The sequence below is a fragment of the Moschus berezovskii genome, chromosome 12 (genome assembly GCF_049115385.1).
Source record: "Moschus berezovskii isolate FMDL1 chromosome 12, NW_MosBer_1.0, whole genome shotgun sequence".
Classification (NCBI taxonomy): Eukaryota; Metazoa; Chordata; class Mammalia; order Artiodactyla; family Moschidae; genus Moschus; species Moschus berezovskii.
Window position 1 is genome coordinate 16221453 of NC_142471.1, and position 17284 is coordinate 16238736.

Here is a 17284-nt window from a genome sequence, read left to right on the forward strand (position 1 = left end):
TTCAGCGCAGTTAAGTGTCTGGCGTAAGCATGCCCAAAGGGAGCCCAGGCGTTCTTCACGTTTGGGTGCCTAACAGAGGAGGATGCCGTGTGACGAGTGTGTTTCCCAGGGCCTCACCTTCGACTCCACGTCCGCATTGTTGTCATTCTGCAGCAGCAGGGCAGCGGCTTTCGTGTCATCTTTTCGGGCAGCGATGTGAAGAGCTGGAAGACGCACTTTTCCTTTTGTGTCATTTTCTAGCAGAAGTGACACTACTTGATCGTGACCTTGTTGCAAAGCTACTGCCAATGGTGTGAAGCCATCCTGCAAAGAGATTATGGGTCAAGATTGGTCCCTATGGATATTTTCTTCTTGATTAACAAATAAGAAGGTGATCGAGGGTCAATTTTTGTTCACAGTTATTAAAGCTGACATATTCAACTCGTTCCACACATATATGGAAAGATATTTTAAAAATATATACATATATACATATATACATATACACACACACATCAAAACAGAAAATATTTTAAAGGTAAATTTCCATCATTATGTTCAAACTATTTTATTCAATACCTTGTTGCCTAGAGGATCCTGTCTGCTTCATCACTATAGCTTGTAACCTAGTGTATATTTGGTACTCAATTACTGTATGTGAATTAATGAACTATACTCATTGCTGTTTTAAGGAAGGTATACACGAAAGACTTGGCTTCTCTGACCAATAAAAGAACGGATCTGATAAAACATGACTAGAAGCAATTCAGACATACACACATATCTGTACGTTTAGTCTTCCTACTGTATTACCCTGGGACTTGACAAAGAGAAGACAGTTACAGATTTCATTGCAGTTGGAAAATCTAGCATTACTCACCATAAAAAAGAAAGTACAGAGGAGAATATCCTAGTTGCAAAGTTGTGTCTGATTCTTTGCAACCCCACGGACTATAGCCCATTAGGTTCCTCTGTCCATGGGCTTTCCCAATTAAGAATGAGTGAGTTGCCATTTCCTTCTCCAGGGGATCTTCCTGACCCAGAGATCAAACCTGCATCTCCCAGGTGGATTCTTTACCAATGAGCCACCTGGGAGGCCCTTGACTATCCTAAGACTGGCTCCCAAATTTTAAATCTGCAATACTTTAATTATCGCACACTCAAAAGAACATTTCAAAGTCATTTTTGCTAGACAGCTGGCGAGTAGGTTACTTATTATTCTATTCAGATCATGATATTTATTATCTGTAGTACAAATAATATTTATTATCTGTAGCACAAATAATACTCCTTGTGGTACAAATCGAGGACTGCTCTAAGGGAAGAGTGCTTGTAAGGGAAAAAGAAAGAACATAGTTACTTGCATACTCATGTCTTATTGGTTTTCCTAGAAGATCACTTTCACCATTGTTTTCCTTGCTGGAAAACAGGTACGTGCTCCTCACACTTGTTTGGCTGAACGCAAATCAGTATATTCATATTCAAGGATTGTAAAATATCGGCCCCCAAGCACCTAAGTGGCAGTATTGCCCAGGCCCTTCTCGTATAAATCTTGTATAAATCTCCATTCTCCTTGCTGTCTCAAACCTGGCATCTGAACTCAGGCTATGTGCTCCACTCTGAAATGTCCTCCTCTTTGCTCTTCATACACAAATTCTATCTACACTCCAAGCTTCAAGATCTGGCTGCAGTTACACTTGGTCTGTTCAACTTCTCCAGGAAGACCCAAGTGAGGAAGAGGATAAGCATCAATGTAATCAGAAGGACATTCTCTGCAACCATTAATAATAAAGGTTGGATACAACCTAGACATCACCAAAACAATATCACAGGTTATACTTAAAGTACAAAGGTTAGAGTGTGATTTAATGTTATGGGGAAAGGAATTATCATAACCATGAAAATACATGATCTCATTTCCACTAAGAGAAACATGCATATTGTGAACTTGGACAAAAAAAAATCTGGATGGATAAACAGAATGTTATCTCTAGGGACAACTAACTGTGGCTTTTTCTTTTCTCTTTTTATTATATTTCCTCATTTACCTAATGTATTACTTTCACAAAAGAGAAAAACACATCTAAAAAATGGAATGGTGAAAGGAAAGAGCTGTGTAATAAGAGTTAATGTTGCACCTCACTTTTAAAACCTGAGCAAAATCTAAGGGGTAAAAATGACAGCTCACTTCTGTTTTGCAGCAAAATAAAGTGGTTACATTTCCACCCATAGGAATGTTTTAATCTACAGGGCCTAAACTTAAAGGAAACTATTTTGCACCGGAAAATCAACTGCAGCTAAGACGATTAGCACTGACAAGAATGTGCTTCTTGCATAAACCAATTAAAGACACAAAGATACCAGTCCTAAGGTGTTAATAGCTAAAATTAGCAGCTCCAGATTTTGTTTCCAAACCAAGTTTAAACGGTTTAGTTTGCTCTATGCAGTTATTCTTAAGAGAAAAATACAAGCCGAAAGGAAATATGATGGAAGCTCCATATGTACCCTCACTGCCTTTTGGAGTATCTGGCACATAATACATGCCATAAGTGAACAAATAAATTTACCTCATGCTTCAAAATCTTGATTAGCCAAAGAAGGAAAATATACATGGAAAGACAGGATACAGAGTACACAGTAATACAGGAAAAGTTTTGAAAAACACAACCATGCCAAAGACTTCATACACATATACAAGGAACATACGGAAAAAATTGTATTGAAGGAACATGACAATATCATATCATCTAATAAGTTGAAAATTCTATTAAATTTTTTCATCTAAGGAATCCTTTCATTGCTCATTACTGTTCATTCTGTAAACACAGACTTCTGTATAAATGACACCAATATTATTGCTAGTAAGAAAGCAAAATTGTAATTAGAACATTATGTGAATGAAACATCTTATTTCTTGCTGTTCTTTTAATTCTCTAGTACTAATAATCCAAGAGATAAAAATTCAGTCAAAGCTTCAAATAACTCTAGATAATTAGATAGCTGTTGTTTACGTAGTGATGGCACCAAATCCCTCATGAAGACATGGATGTGATTTGTTCTTGGAACACTAATTCATTCATTTATATTTTTAAAGCTAAAAAAACCTTTGAAAGTCAATTAATATAAAGCAGTAAAAAAAAAATCTATCAAATATCTATCTATCCATCTACTTACATATCTACCTATATCTATCTATCTTCCTGCTAAAAGACTGAATTAGTTGTTTGAGGATCTCATATATTCCTTTTTAGTCAGTTGTAGTGCCTTTTGTGGGGGCTTGAAAACTTAAAAAAACACAAACAGAGAACCAGTGAGTTACTGACGATTAGTTGACAAGGTAATTCTATAGTCTTTAAATGGTAAACTGGCCTTATGTTTGTTCTAAAGGAGAGACACTCAATGATCTGCCCATCACAGACTACAAAAAGAATACTACCTGTCCTTCACAAATGAAAAAGTACTTCAGAATTGCTGTTATCAGGATATTTATATTACATAGTATTTCCATCCAAAAACAGGAAGGGGTTTTCTCTTCTACAACAACCCTGGTTCCCATACCCATGCTCCCTGCAAAGCATGATGTGGCCCGCATATCATATTTGGGGGACTCACACAGGTTACCTTCTCCCCAGTGTGAGGAGAGGCACTGCTCTATGCATACAAATGTCAGTTACTCTGCCATCAGCCATTCATTATTTATTACCAAGCTCTAAGGATATTATTATTTAAAAAAAAAAAAATCCATTCTCAAGATAAAAATCCCCAAGAGAACTAAAGGCTAGGAAATGAAAAGTAAGGCTCTCTCCGAATTCTCAGAATAAACCATTGGAAACAGTACACTATGGACATTTTCCTGTATTAGTACATAGAGTCTTGCCTCATTATTAATAGTGTATTTTATTGTTTAAGTAAAGCAATATTTATCCAATAGCTTCCCCTTTGGTTCTTCCTGGTTTTTAAAAAATTGTTACTACTAATTATGTTGCTGTTTCTTATACAATAACTATTTTTTGCATTATCTTCTAACATATAATGTCATATAAACTCTTTGAAGTGGACTTGCTAAGCAAAAAGGTGTATAAATAATAATTTGGATAGTTACTGCTAAATGTTCTACAAAAGTGTTGCAACCAGTTGTCAAAGTCACCAGTACAGTAGTTAAGCTGCAGTTTTTCCTACCCCTTGAATTTCTTCCTCATCTCATGGGCTAAAGAATGGATCTCATTCTCTATCTGATTAATAAATTAAATTTTATTTGATTATAAGGGAGGATGAGGTATTTTCATACATTTGTGGTCATCTGTATATTTTTGTGTGTGAACTGCCTCTTCATTTATCTCCTGGTTTTCCTGGAAGGCAGGGTCTCAAAAGCTGGGCAAGGTTATATGCAATCCCTGTGCATATAATCCTGATGATATACATCTTTCTTGTGTCATTCAGGAAACACTTCAGAATGAAAGTCAGAGAATTTGGCTTTATGACAGGGATAAGCCTACACCTGTTCTATTTCTTTCTTTTGTTAAAAATAAAGAGTACACAAGCAGTAGTCCTTTATTATTAGCAATAGGTTTCCAGTGATACACTTCAAGGGATCACAATCTGCTATCCAGATTAGTTTCAAAAATAAACTACATCACCTAAAATAGTATCGTGACTTAAATAACTTTTTATTTTTAATAACTCATGATTGCAAATGTTTTTTTAAAGGCTGCTTTTATCTACTATTCAAAAATGTATACTAGTTTTGTTTAGAAGTATGAGTTAAATCTAATTAGTTAACTTTAGAAATACATTCACTTTCACTTTTCACTTTCACACATTGGAGAAGGAAATGGCAACCCACTCCAGTGTTCTTGCCTGGAGAATCCCAGGGATGGGAGAGCCTGGTGGACTGCCGTCTGTGGGGTCACACAGAGTCGGACACGACTGAAGTGACTTAGCAGCAGCAGCAGCAGCAGCAAATCCAATAATTATAATTATGCTAACTTAAATTTGGAAAAAAACATTTAAAACTTATGTTCTATCACAAAAACATATTTCAAAACAGTGGCTGCCTTTGATGCAAAACTGTAAGAAGGCGAAAAGTACTCTCAAGCAATTATGTAAATAGTAAACAAATAGCTCAGTTATAGGGTAGAGTGAAGCATTTAAGAGCAGAAAGGGTAACTAGGCATGGAAGATTCTTGAAAGACTAACATTAGACTTTTCTAATGTATTTCATAAAAACTTATGAGCCCACACATTAATATACAACTGTAATGAAATACCAGTAGGACAGATTCTCAATGATAATCAACTTCAGGTCTCTAAAATCCCTATAAACATGTGAACTCACCCACAAAGAGAACCAAAGTGTCTTACCTCTGTGGCCAGGCTCTGGCTTGCACCATTGTCAAGGAGAAACTTGACAACTTCCAGGTGGTTCTCCTGGGCTGCCATATACAATGGTGTGAAACCATTCTGCAAAACACGAATTTAAATGTTTGTAGTTTTTTAAAGCTAATCTATCTTTCTACTGTACTGATGATATTACATGTTTCAGGAAATGCTCACACATAATACTTTTTATAATACTTTAATGTATATATTTTTATATATTACAAAACCTGAGCATGATAGTTTAAGCAGAATTATGAAGTATAATTGTTAATTATACTTCATAATTCTAGTTTGAGTGTGGTTCATAGCTAATAGTCTAATTCATACCAATACCTCCAGTTTAGTTAAACATGTGTATCCATTTAACTAACCACTTACTGAGTGTCTACCGTGAGTAAAGAGTTTTATTAGATATCATGAAGATACGAAGAAAAACACATTTGGTCATGGTCCCAATGAGTTTTTTTATCCCAAGCAATAATTATTTCCCCTAAACAAAATATGTAATACTTTTACATAAAATTAAGCACCTGAAATAGTTCCAGCTTTGGAAGGAATTTATATTAATTTCATACAGCTTCAAACTTACCACAGATGAGGTGACTTGGAGCAAAAGAAAGAACACCAGTTTGAAAAGGGTATACTTCAGTTTTAAAGTAGAATTTAATTAAGTGGTCTACTTTTTGTAAGCTTCCTTCCTTGTATTTTTTGCAAAGACATATTGTGCATCATTGTCTGAAAGTGCCCAACTGCCAAGGAACTTGGAAATAAATGCATGGATATATCTTAAGCTTCTTAGTAAAAATGTTCTCTGAAACAAACTGTATTTCACATCTGTAAAATACTGCAATATTACCAAAAGAACTTATTGCAAGATATATATACCAAAATAGATATTTTTCAAACTATAATAAATTCTCTTTGAACAAATTTTTCAGAATTTAGTTCTATTTAAGTAACTGGTCTGGAAATTTTGTTGTATATATTATGCAATCTCAAAGAATAAATGGAAATACATTCTAAATTAAATGTTACAAAATAATACTCAAAGTTTTGTGATTCCAAAGGTTTAAGTTCATTATTATAAATATCAATTATTATATGATCACCTTACTTATCAAATCTCTGGATGAGTAATATGAAAAACATAAAATTCAACCTCTACTAACGTCAATAATTTGGTTTATACCTCAGAATTAGCACGTTTAAAAGATTCTTAAGCAGATAAAAGTGGTACCATAACAAATCTACCATGGTGAATATACTTTATTCATCAGAGAGTTCCTCTATTCTACTTATTTTACACATAATTGTAATTAGCTAGGTTATTAGCTTGCCAAGCTTAAGATTAGAGACACAAAATTAGAGGCAGTAGAGTATGACACAAGATTCAAGCTTCTTCACTGTATATTATTTACCTAGTAAAATCATTAATTTCACTGTTACTTTGTTCTATCATGAAAGGTTTTATCAATATTAAATATAAAACATGCATAACTGCAATCCAGTGTGTGTGTGTGTGTGTGTGTGTGTCACGGGGTGGGGTGGGGTGGATGGGTGGGTTTCATCTTTGTCTCTCTTCCCAAACCCATGAGGGACACAGAAAGGTAGTTTCGACCTTTTATCATATTACCTTTTCTCCTTTTCTTATTTGACCAAAATGAAAGATTGTTTAACTCTTGATTGATTTAAATATCTCTTAACCGAAAAAGAGAAAAAGATTTAAAATATTAAAAAGAAAAGGTGGATTTTCCCTATCACTCTATGAACTGAATATCTATCTTTACATATCACCTAAAATTTCCAGACCAAATATTCAGATTTTAGGAGCAAAGTTTTTAAGAAAAAATTCCAAAATGGATATTATTTTCTGAGACATAAATATCAAGTAGATGATATATGTCAGTCTCAACTCCAGGGCAGGGATCTGTTGTAGTTCAAGATTACCTAGGAAACACTGGTCCTGCTGCACGTCTGGTTTCTAGCCCAGTGTACCTGCACTCTTCTTGAGGAAACCTGCCAGAACCAAACACTTCCTGACCCGTGAAGGGAATCCAAAACTAGGCACTGAGCTCCAGGAGATGCTGCTCTTGCAGACCTGGAGTTTCTACAGAGTGACTCGTAAAAAGTACAACTTTGACATCATGCCGCTGCTGCTTCATCGTGGCAGAGGGTGAAATGCGCACAACTGGAATTTCAGAAATAATCTGCAGACGCGAGTCACAGCAAGATGGGGCTCTGTTTCCACAGCAGCTTTTCCTTTTCGTTTTTTGAATGCTTGACATGGTACAGCTATTGCTTGAAAGCTGGTCATTTTCTGAATGGTCACATGCTTTCATACTTTTTTCACTTTATAAATTTTTATGGATATATAATTCACATATGAATAAACTCACTTTCCCAAAGTGTAAAATTTAGTGTTGTTTTCATCTGCTCACAAATTTGGGGAAATATCCTCCCCATCTAATTCCAGAACATTTCACCACCTCAGAAAGGGACCATTAGTAACCATTCCTCATTTGCCACTCCTCATGGTCTGTGGCAACCACTCATCTGCTTTCCATCTTCACAGATTTGTCTGTTGTAAACATTTCACGTAAGTGGAATCACACAATATATGGCATTGAATGGTCTCATTTTACTTCTGCTGACCATACTGATAAAATGATTTTTGATGAGGCCTCCATCAAGGAAATCTCAATTTTATAATGGGCATTTGAGTGTGCATGTGTGTGTTTATTTTGGTTCCTTCATTTAGCAGTATTGCTTGTTCTTTAGAGGAACTAAGTTTTCGCTGATGTTTAGGTAGGACTGGTCTTGGTTGGACTTTGATGCAAATTGGCCAGCCCTTCTTCAACCACAAGGTCAGCTCATGTAAAGGATGGCTCTGCATGCTGTTCCATGACTACTCTCCAATCCTCTCAGTCCTGGTTTTCTACCAAACTTCCCCTCCCCACTCTCGGATGACCTGTAGGGAACATATCAAAGGACAATCTTACCCTTTAGCTTCTGACTAGGTTCTCTCACTCCAACTACCTAGTTTCCAAAGCTTTCTGAAAGCTTCTTTAGCCTTCTGTTCTATGGGTTCCTCATAGACTCCCAAATTGCTGAAGTTATTTGGATTAAAGCAATAGAAATTAACACCAATTAATAAAATATCATCTTTCAGGAAAGGATTAAGAAGCTGTGAGAACACATACACACCATTTAGTTATGTTATAGGGAGATAATTATAAGCATCCTTTGGAAAGAGTGAAAAAAAGTATTACCATCACTGTCTAGTGCAAAGAGGCTTAAGGTACCAGCAAATTCAGTGTGGACGACCTAGAGCCGTAATGCTTTTCCGTGAAATGGTACTGGGATTAGGAAAATGGTCAGATTTCAGAAAAGATGCTTTTTTTCCCTTAAGAGAAAAAAGTACATCAATGGTTTTATATTAATTTCCTAACTTAGGAAATTTCCAAAACAAAGAGCTGATCAAAAAGGAACATATGGGTGGCCCAATTTACATTTTCTTTTCTGTAGCAACAATAGACTGAATTCTCAAAAAGTAGAACAGCTCAAGACTGAATATGCTTCTTGATACCCGACTTGATCCAATATCTTCAATTCCCTCTGCTCTGAAGGCACTGCAGTGTTATTATAAGTGTTGTGATGTTATCATAAGTATGCAAAGTTGCAGACTTATAGTTTTATAGATAGTACTGAGGCATGCTGCCTAGACCCACTAAAATGAAATAAAATGAACTAAAATAAGGGCTTAAATTTCATCCTTGAAATTTTCTTATCTATGCCAGTTTCCTCTAACTAAGCCTTTGTATATCATAAAGTACTTTCTTAATTAAAATATTAAGGGCTTGGTAATAAATTTGTACTGATTCGTATATTATACTAATTTTTCTGAAGGCTGTTTACATCAGAGATATGCTATTAGTTTTAAGGTCAGAAGGGCTCTATTTGGACGACACCCATTGTCTAGCTTCATCAGGATCTGACCTCCTCCTCAATAGGAAACATTAAAAACACAGAAAGACCAAGGAAACATTGATTTAATTAAAGTGCTTTGTCTTTGTTAAAACCACTGTGAAAACCTGTCCACTTAGAATACTTTGAAAGCTAAAATATTATTTGAAATAGACTGCTTTTTTTATAAATATGGTTGGTGTCTTATGGAATAAAGACAGAGAAAGAGAAAAGCATGATGGATGTCATTTGACATGACAGTTTAGGATTTTTCAAGAGCAAACACTGTTAGTCATTGTTGTATTTTATATAAACTACTAAGGACTTACATTAGAGTTCTTTAAAATCACAATCTAGTTATCTAACCCCATTTCTTTCTCAGGGTAGGCCTAAATGATTTCCTGGAACATTAAGTAATATAAGAATGAGTTAACTACTTATTAAGACCTAAGATCAAGGCAATGACAAGAATTATTACAAGGATATCTATAAACTCCTAGTTTATAGAGTCTCCGTTCATCAGAACTTGATACTGTATGCTATTTTTATTTTCCAAGAGAATTTTTATATTTAACGAAGGTGAGGGGCTCTTTTGCTACTGTTCCTCATTGGCAATTAATTATTGTCTATAGGATAAAATTTCACGTGGACAGGAATACTGTTGTTCTTGAATATTAATATTCCTGTGATGTTCTGCCACCTTAATGGAATTTCATTGCACTTCATGGTGTTACTGCTTGCTGTTCTTGATGAAAGTTCCTTTTGAAAAACTGCTACCAGGAATTTTCTTTGAAACGCCATTCTACTGTGTGGTGATCTCATTGCTTACTCCATCCATAGCACAATGCAGTTCGGAAGGTTCCTGAGGGCAGGTGTCTAGTGGAAGGGGGACAGGTTTCACTGTCAAGCATGTGGCTGGGTATTCCAAGCACAGCTGCAAGGAACAGGGCATTTCACAGCCTGTGTTCTTCCACACTTCGTCATCAGAAGAGAATGTATATAGATTGAAATCAAATCTGGTTAGGATTTCATTTCGACTACAGCTTCTCCCAGACATTGGAAAGAAGGTTTAAAACTATGTCTTCTCTGATCATTAGTCAAGAATGTGTCCATTGCTTACAAGACGGGGAGGCTAAACTGTCTCTCCCTTGGGGGAAAAAAGAAGAAAATGAAAAACACTAGCTATTTCCTGAGTGAAAAAAAAAAATCATAGAGGCATTTAAAAATAATTGGTTGAAAAGCATAATGCTTCTCTTGTGGTCAGCTGGACTGTATTTCTCTCATATTTGTCAATATTCAACTTTATATCACTCCTTTCTGGAAAAACATTATTACTCTAAGTGAGCTCTCATTGGGAATCAGAACAGGTGGCATAAACCATGTAACAAAAGTCCAACCACAGGGAACTAAAGATTAGACCAATTACACAAGAAACCATGTGGTTGGAAGAACAGTTCTGAGAGGGTAACAGGCAGGAAGGCCAGGGGTCTCCAAACGGAGGAAACAGGCTGCAAGCGTTAGGCAATTTTTCTCTCTTAAGCGGCAGGAGGAAACAAACAAGTGTCAGACTATTTTCCCTTCTCTATACAAAATTAAAAGGAGGTTTCTCTTCAAATTCTGTGTTGCCATGAGGACACCTGGTTCCACCTGAACTTAACTTTCTCAAACCTTGAGCTAACCAAGGCGTGTTTCTTATGGAAATGTTTTTTTCAAATATGTTAATGAACTATGTATTTAACCCTAGACTCTGTCTTTCTTCAAGTCGGTTCCACTTTAAGACTCAGAACCCATAAGGGCTCAACAAACCAGTATCTTTTCCTCAAACATTGTTCTCCTAATCTATGTTAACGAAACTATATATTTACTTGGAAACCTGCTTTTTTTCAAGATTCACGTCATTCGTTTTATGGCCTGAGATGACTCACTTAGTGTCATGTTATCTCAAAATGAGTGCTGTGGGTGAGGGGCCTGGTGCCGCTCTGATGTTTGAGACATTTCCTTTCTCTAATTAACAGCTTGCTTATAGGTATATAACATACTGCTAAAGGCTAGCACAGGGGGGCTCTTTCTGCCCCCTTCTGATGTCTATGTCAGAAGCTTTCCCTATCTTTTGTATCCTTCAATAAAACTTTACTACACTAAAGCTCTAAGCAATCAAGCTTCATCACTGGCCCTGGATTGAATTCCTCTTCTCTGGAGGCCAAGCCTGGCTTCTTTCACGGCTCAGCAGCAACTGTTCAATTTCTTTTCTGCAACACTGATATTTAATGGCATTCGAGCTTTCATCAAATATGGCTGAAGGTGGAAAGTCATTGCAATTCTGTGGACCCATAAAGTACAAGAGGCTCCTGTTATTCAAAGATTAATCAGATGATGCTGTGAAAGTGCTACACTCAATATGCCAGCAAATTTGGAAAACTCAGCAGTGGCCACAGGACTGGAAAAGGTCAGTCTTCATTCCAATCCCAAAGAAAGGCAATGCCAAAGAATGCTCAAACTACCGCACAGTTGCACTCATCTCACACGCTAGTAAAGTCATGCTCAAAATTCTCCAAGCCAGGCTTCAGCAATACGTGAACCACGAATTTCCAGATATTCAAGCTGGTTTTAGAAAAGGCAGAGGAACCAGAGATCAAATTGCCAATATCTGCAGGATCATCGAAAAAGCAAGAGAGTTCCAGAAAAACATCTATTTCTGCTTTATTGATTATGCCAAAGCCTTTGACAGTGCGGATCACAATAAACTGTGGAACATTCTGAAAGAGATGAGAATACCAGACCCCCTGACCTGCCTCTTGAGAAACCTGTATGCAGGTCAGGAAGCAACAGTTAGAACTGGACAGGAACAATAGACTGGTTCCAAACAGGAGAAGGAGTACGTCAAGGCTGTATATTGTCACCCTGCTTATTTAACTTATATGCAGAGTACATCATGAGGAACACTGGGCTGGAGGAAGCACCAGCTGGAATCAAGATTGCCAGTAGAAGTATCAATAACCTCAGATATGCAGATGACACCACCCTTATGGCAGAAAGTGAAGAGGAACTAAAAGCCTCTTGATGAAAGTGAAAGAGGAGAGTGAAAAAGTTGGCTTAAAGCTCAACATTCAGAAAACTAAGACCATGGCATCTGGTCCCATCACTTCATGGCAAATAGATGGGGAAATAGTGGAAACAGTGTCAGACTTTATTTTTGGGGGCTCCAAAATCACTGCGGATGCTGACTGCAGCCATGAAATTAAAAGACACTTACTCCTTGGAAGGAAAGTTATGACCAACCTAGATAGCATATTAAAAAGCAGAGATATTACTTTGCCAACAAAGATCTGTCTAGTCAAGACTATGGTTTTTCCAGTTGTCATGTATGGATGTGAGAGTTGGACTGTGAAGAAAGCTGAGCGCTGAAGAATTGATGCTTTTGAACTGTAGTGTTGCAGAAGACTCTTGAGAGTCCCTTGGACTGCAAGGAGATCCAACCAGTCCATTCTAAAGGAGATCAGTCAGAGTGTTCATTGGAAGGACTGATGCTAAAGCTGAAACTCCAATACTTTGGCCACCTCATGCGAAGAGTTGACTCATTGGAAAAGACCCTGATGCTGGGAAGGATTGGGGGCAGGAGAAGAAGGGGACGACAGAGGATGAGATGGCTGGATGGCCATGAGTTTGAGTGAACTCCGGGAGTTGGTGATGGACAGGGAGGCCTGGCGTGCTGCAATTCATGGGGTTACAAAGAGTCGGACACGACTGAGCGACTGAACTGAACTGAACTGGAAAAGCTGAGGAAATCAATTGCATTTAACGTGGAGATCAAAAGGCCACAGTAAGTAATGAAAAAAGTTAGATTGAGACTTCATCTTGAAAGAGAAAACTAGAAATTGTAAAAGCGAAATTATATGATATAACAAAATGTAGATTATAACTGCATCATGTATGAGTTCACAGAATGAATGAAGACTAAACCAACTATAATTCTGGGGAAAAGTATGATTTTCATTTCTAACAATACTATATGATGGGTCGACAGCCTTCACTTTTTATATTCAGACTAACCTTTTCCTTAAAACATTTTGATTCGCAAATCATTGAAGTTGGAAACATCTGTCAGGAAATCATCCTGATTCTTCATACAGGCTGGTCTACTCCTGCCAGACAGTCACGACCTCACAACTTGGCTGTGTACCCAGCAGTCCTCTAGCATCATTTTTCCTGACTTCATGATATCCTACATCTTTTAGAAAACTTGCAGCTTTGTTCTATAGTCAATTTGTTCAATCTAACACCCTGGGGTAGATACTGATGAACCAGGGTATATGTCAGTCTTCAGCTGGAAGGAATGTTTGCGTAGAGGCCAGTTCTTAAAATGGTCAGGTCCTTAGAGATTATCATACTAAACGAAGTAAATCAGAAAGAGAAAGACAAACACCATAAGATATCATTTGTATGTGGAATCTAAAATATGATACAAATGTACATATCTATGAAACAGAAACAGACTCACAGACATAAAGAACAGACTTGTGGTTGCCACGGGAGGGGGAAGGATTGGGAGTTTGGGATTAGCAGAGGATTATTATATAGAGAATGAATAAATAAGATACTACTGTGTAACACAGGGAACTATATTCAATATCCTGTGATAAATCATAATAGAAAAGAATATGAAAAAGGTTATATATATAAATGTATAACTGAGTCACGTTGTTGTACAGTAGAAATGAACACAACATGGCAAGTCAACTATACTTCAATAAAATTAAAAAAAATAGTCAGGTCCTTAGTGGATATTTATGTGTTATGATGATGTACGCTCTCTTATACAAGCTCACATCTGTGGGGGACTCACATAATGAATAATGTGGATAATGAAGACCTGTCATTTTTAGACCAATATAGTGAACTTAATTTTTTTGGACTCAAAGCCCACCAAATGATTATCTATTAGTATTTTTTTTTCTTTTTTATTATTATATTTTTAGGAGGCTAATTATTTTACAATATTATATTGGTTGGTTTTGCCATACATTGACATGAATCCGCCCCGGGTGTACATGAGTTCCCCTTCCTGAACCCCCCTCCCACCTCCCTCCTCCCCTTATCCTCCCTCTGGGTCATCCCCGCATACCAGCCCCGAGCATCCTGTAACATGCATCGACCCTGAACTGGTGATTCGTTTCACATACGACAACATACATGTTTCAATGCCATTCTCCCAAATCGTCCCACCCTCACCCACTCCCACAGAGTCCCAAAGACTGTTCTATACATCTGTGTCTCTTTTGCTGTCTCTTTTGATACAGGGGTATCATTTCCATCTTTCTAAATTCCATATATATGCGTTAGTATACTGTATTGGTGTTTTTCTTTCTGGCTTACTTCACTCTGTATAATAGGCTCCAGTTTCATCCACCTCATTAGAACTGATTCAAATGCATTCTTTTTAATGGCTGAGTAATACTCCATAGTGTATATGTACCAAAGCTTTCTTATCCATTCGTCTGCAGATGGACATCTAGGTTGCTTCCATGTCCTGGCTATTATAAACAGTGCTGCAATGAACATTGGGGTACATGTGTCTCTTTCAATTCTGGTTTCCTCGGTGTGTATGCCCAGGAGTGTGATTACTGGATCATATGGCAGTTCTATTTCTAGTTTTTTGAGGAATCTCCACACTGTTCTCCATAGTGGCTGTACTAGTTTGCATTCCCACCAATAGTGTAAGAGGGTTCCCTTCTCTCCACACCGTCTCCAGCATTTATTGCATGTAGACTTTCGGATAGCAGCCATTCTGACTGGTGTGAAATGGTATCTCATTGTGGTTTTGATTTGCATTTCTCAGATTATGAGGGATGTTGAGCATTTTTTCATGTGTTTGTTAGCCATCTTTATGTCTTCTTTGGAGAAATGTCTGTTTAGTTCTTTGGCCCATTTTTTGATTGGGTCATTTATTTTTCTGGACTTGAGCTGCAGGAGCTGCTTGTATATTTTTGAGATTAATCCTTTATCAATTGCTTCATTTGCTATTATTTTCTCCCATTCTGAAGGCTGTCTCTTCATCTTGCTTATAGTTTCCTTTGCTGTGCAGAAGCTTTTGATTTTAATTAGGTCCCATTTGTTTATTTTTACTTTTATTTCCAATATTCTGGGAGGTGGGTCATGGAGGATCCTGCTGTAATTTATGTCAGAGAGTGTTTTGCCTACATTCTCCTCTAGGAGTTTTATAGTTCCTGGTCTTACATTTAGCTCTCTAATCCATTTTGAGTTTATTTTGGTGTATGGTGTTAGGAAGTGTTCTAGTTTCATTCTTTTACAAGTGGCTGACCAGTTTTCCCAGCACCACTTGTTAAAGAGACTGTCTTTTCTCCATTTTATATTCTTGCCTCCTTTGTCAAAGATAAGGTGTCCATAGGTGCGTGGATTTATCTCTGGGCTTTCTATTTGGTTCCATTAATCTATATTTCTGTCTTTATGCCAGTACCATACTGTCTTGATGACTGTGGCTTTGTAGTAGAGCCTGAAGTCCGGCAGGTTAATTCCCCCAGTTCCTTTCTTCTTCCTCAAGATTGCTTTGGCTATTCGAGGTTTTTTGTATTTCCATACAAACTGTGAGATTATTTGTTCTAGTTCTGTGAAAAACACTGTTGGTAGCTTGATAGGGATTGCATTGAATGTATAAATTACTTTGGGTAGTATACTCATTTTTACAATATTTATTCTTCCAATCCACGAACACGGTATATTTCTCCATCTATTAGTGTCCTCTTTGATTACTTTCACTAGTGTTTTATAGTTTTCTATGTACAAGTCTTTTGTTTCCTTAGGTAGATATATTCCTAAGTATTTAATTCTTTTCATTGCAACAGTGAATGGAATAGTTTCCTTAATTTCTCTTTCTATTTTCTCATTATTAGTGTATAGGAATGCAAGGGATTTTTGTGTGTTGATTTTATATCCTGCAACTTTACTGTATTCATTGATTAGCTCTAGTAGTTTTCTGGTAGAGTCTTTAGGGTTTTCTGTGTAGAGGATCATGTCATTGGCGAACAGTGAAAGTTTTACTTCTTTTCCAATTTGTATTCCTTTTATGTCTTTTTCGGCTCTGATTGCTGTAGCCAAAACTTCCAGAACTATGTTGAATAGTAGTGGTGAGAGTGGGCACCCTTGTCTTGTTCCTGACTTTAGGGGAAATGCTTTCAGTTTTTCACCATTGAGGATAATGTTTGCTGTGGGTGTGTCATATATAGCTTTTATTATGTTGAGATATGTCCCTTCTATTCCCACTTTCTGGAGGGTTTTTATCATAAATGGATGTTGAATTTTGTCGAAGGCTTTCTCTGCATCTATTGAGATAATCATATGGTTTTTATGTTTCAGTTTGTTAATGTGGTGTATTACATTGATTGATTTGCGGATATTGAAGAATCCTTGCATTCCTGGGATAAAGCCCACTTGGTCATGATGATCTTCTTAATGTGTTGTTGGATTCTGATTGCTAGAATTTTGTTCAGGATTTTTGCATCTATGTTCATCAGTGATATTGGTCTGTAGTTTTCTTTTTTTGTGGGGTCTTTACCAGGTTTTGGGATTAGGGTGATGGGGCCTCATAGAATGAGTTTGGAAGTTTCCCTTCCTCAGCAATTTTCTGGAAGAGTTTGAGTAGAATAGGTGTTGCTGCTGCTAAGTCACTTCAGTCGTGTCCGACTCTGTGTGACCCCATGGACTGCAGCCTATCAGGCTCCTCCGTCCATGGGATTTTCTAGGCAAGAGTACTGGAGTGGCTTGCACCTCTCTAAATTTTTGGTAGAATTCAGCTGTGAAGCCGTCTGGACCTGGGCTTTTGTTTGCTGGGAGATTTCTGATTACAGCCTCTAGTTCCGTGCTTGTGATAGGTCTATTCAGATTTTCTAATTCTTCCTGGTTCAGTTTTGGAAAGTTGTACTTTTCTAGGAATTTGTCCATTTCTTCC

General features: G+C 37.1%; 1 protein-coding gene across 12 annotated transcripts in view; it reads right to left on the reverse strand.

The window, feature by feature from the left end:
* ANK3 (ankyrin 3) overlaps positions 1-17284 on the reverse strand; it is a 765692-nt gene that overhangs the window by 244184 nt on the left and 504224 nt on the right. For all 12 annotated transcript variants that reach the window (XM_088841902.1, XM_088841899.1, XM_088841900.1 and 9 more), the window contains 2 exons: positions 5341-5439; positions 118-303 (listed from right to left, as the gene is read on the reverse strand). In XM_088841902.1, the coding sequence (XP_088698028.1) occupies positions 118-303; positions 5341-5439 (285 nt within the window). The remainder of the gene's footprint in view (positions 1-117; positions 304-5340; positions 5440-17284) is intronic.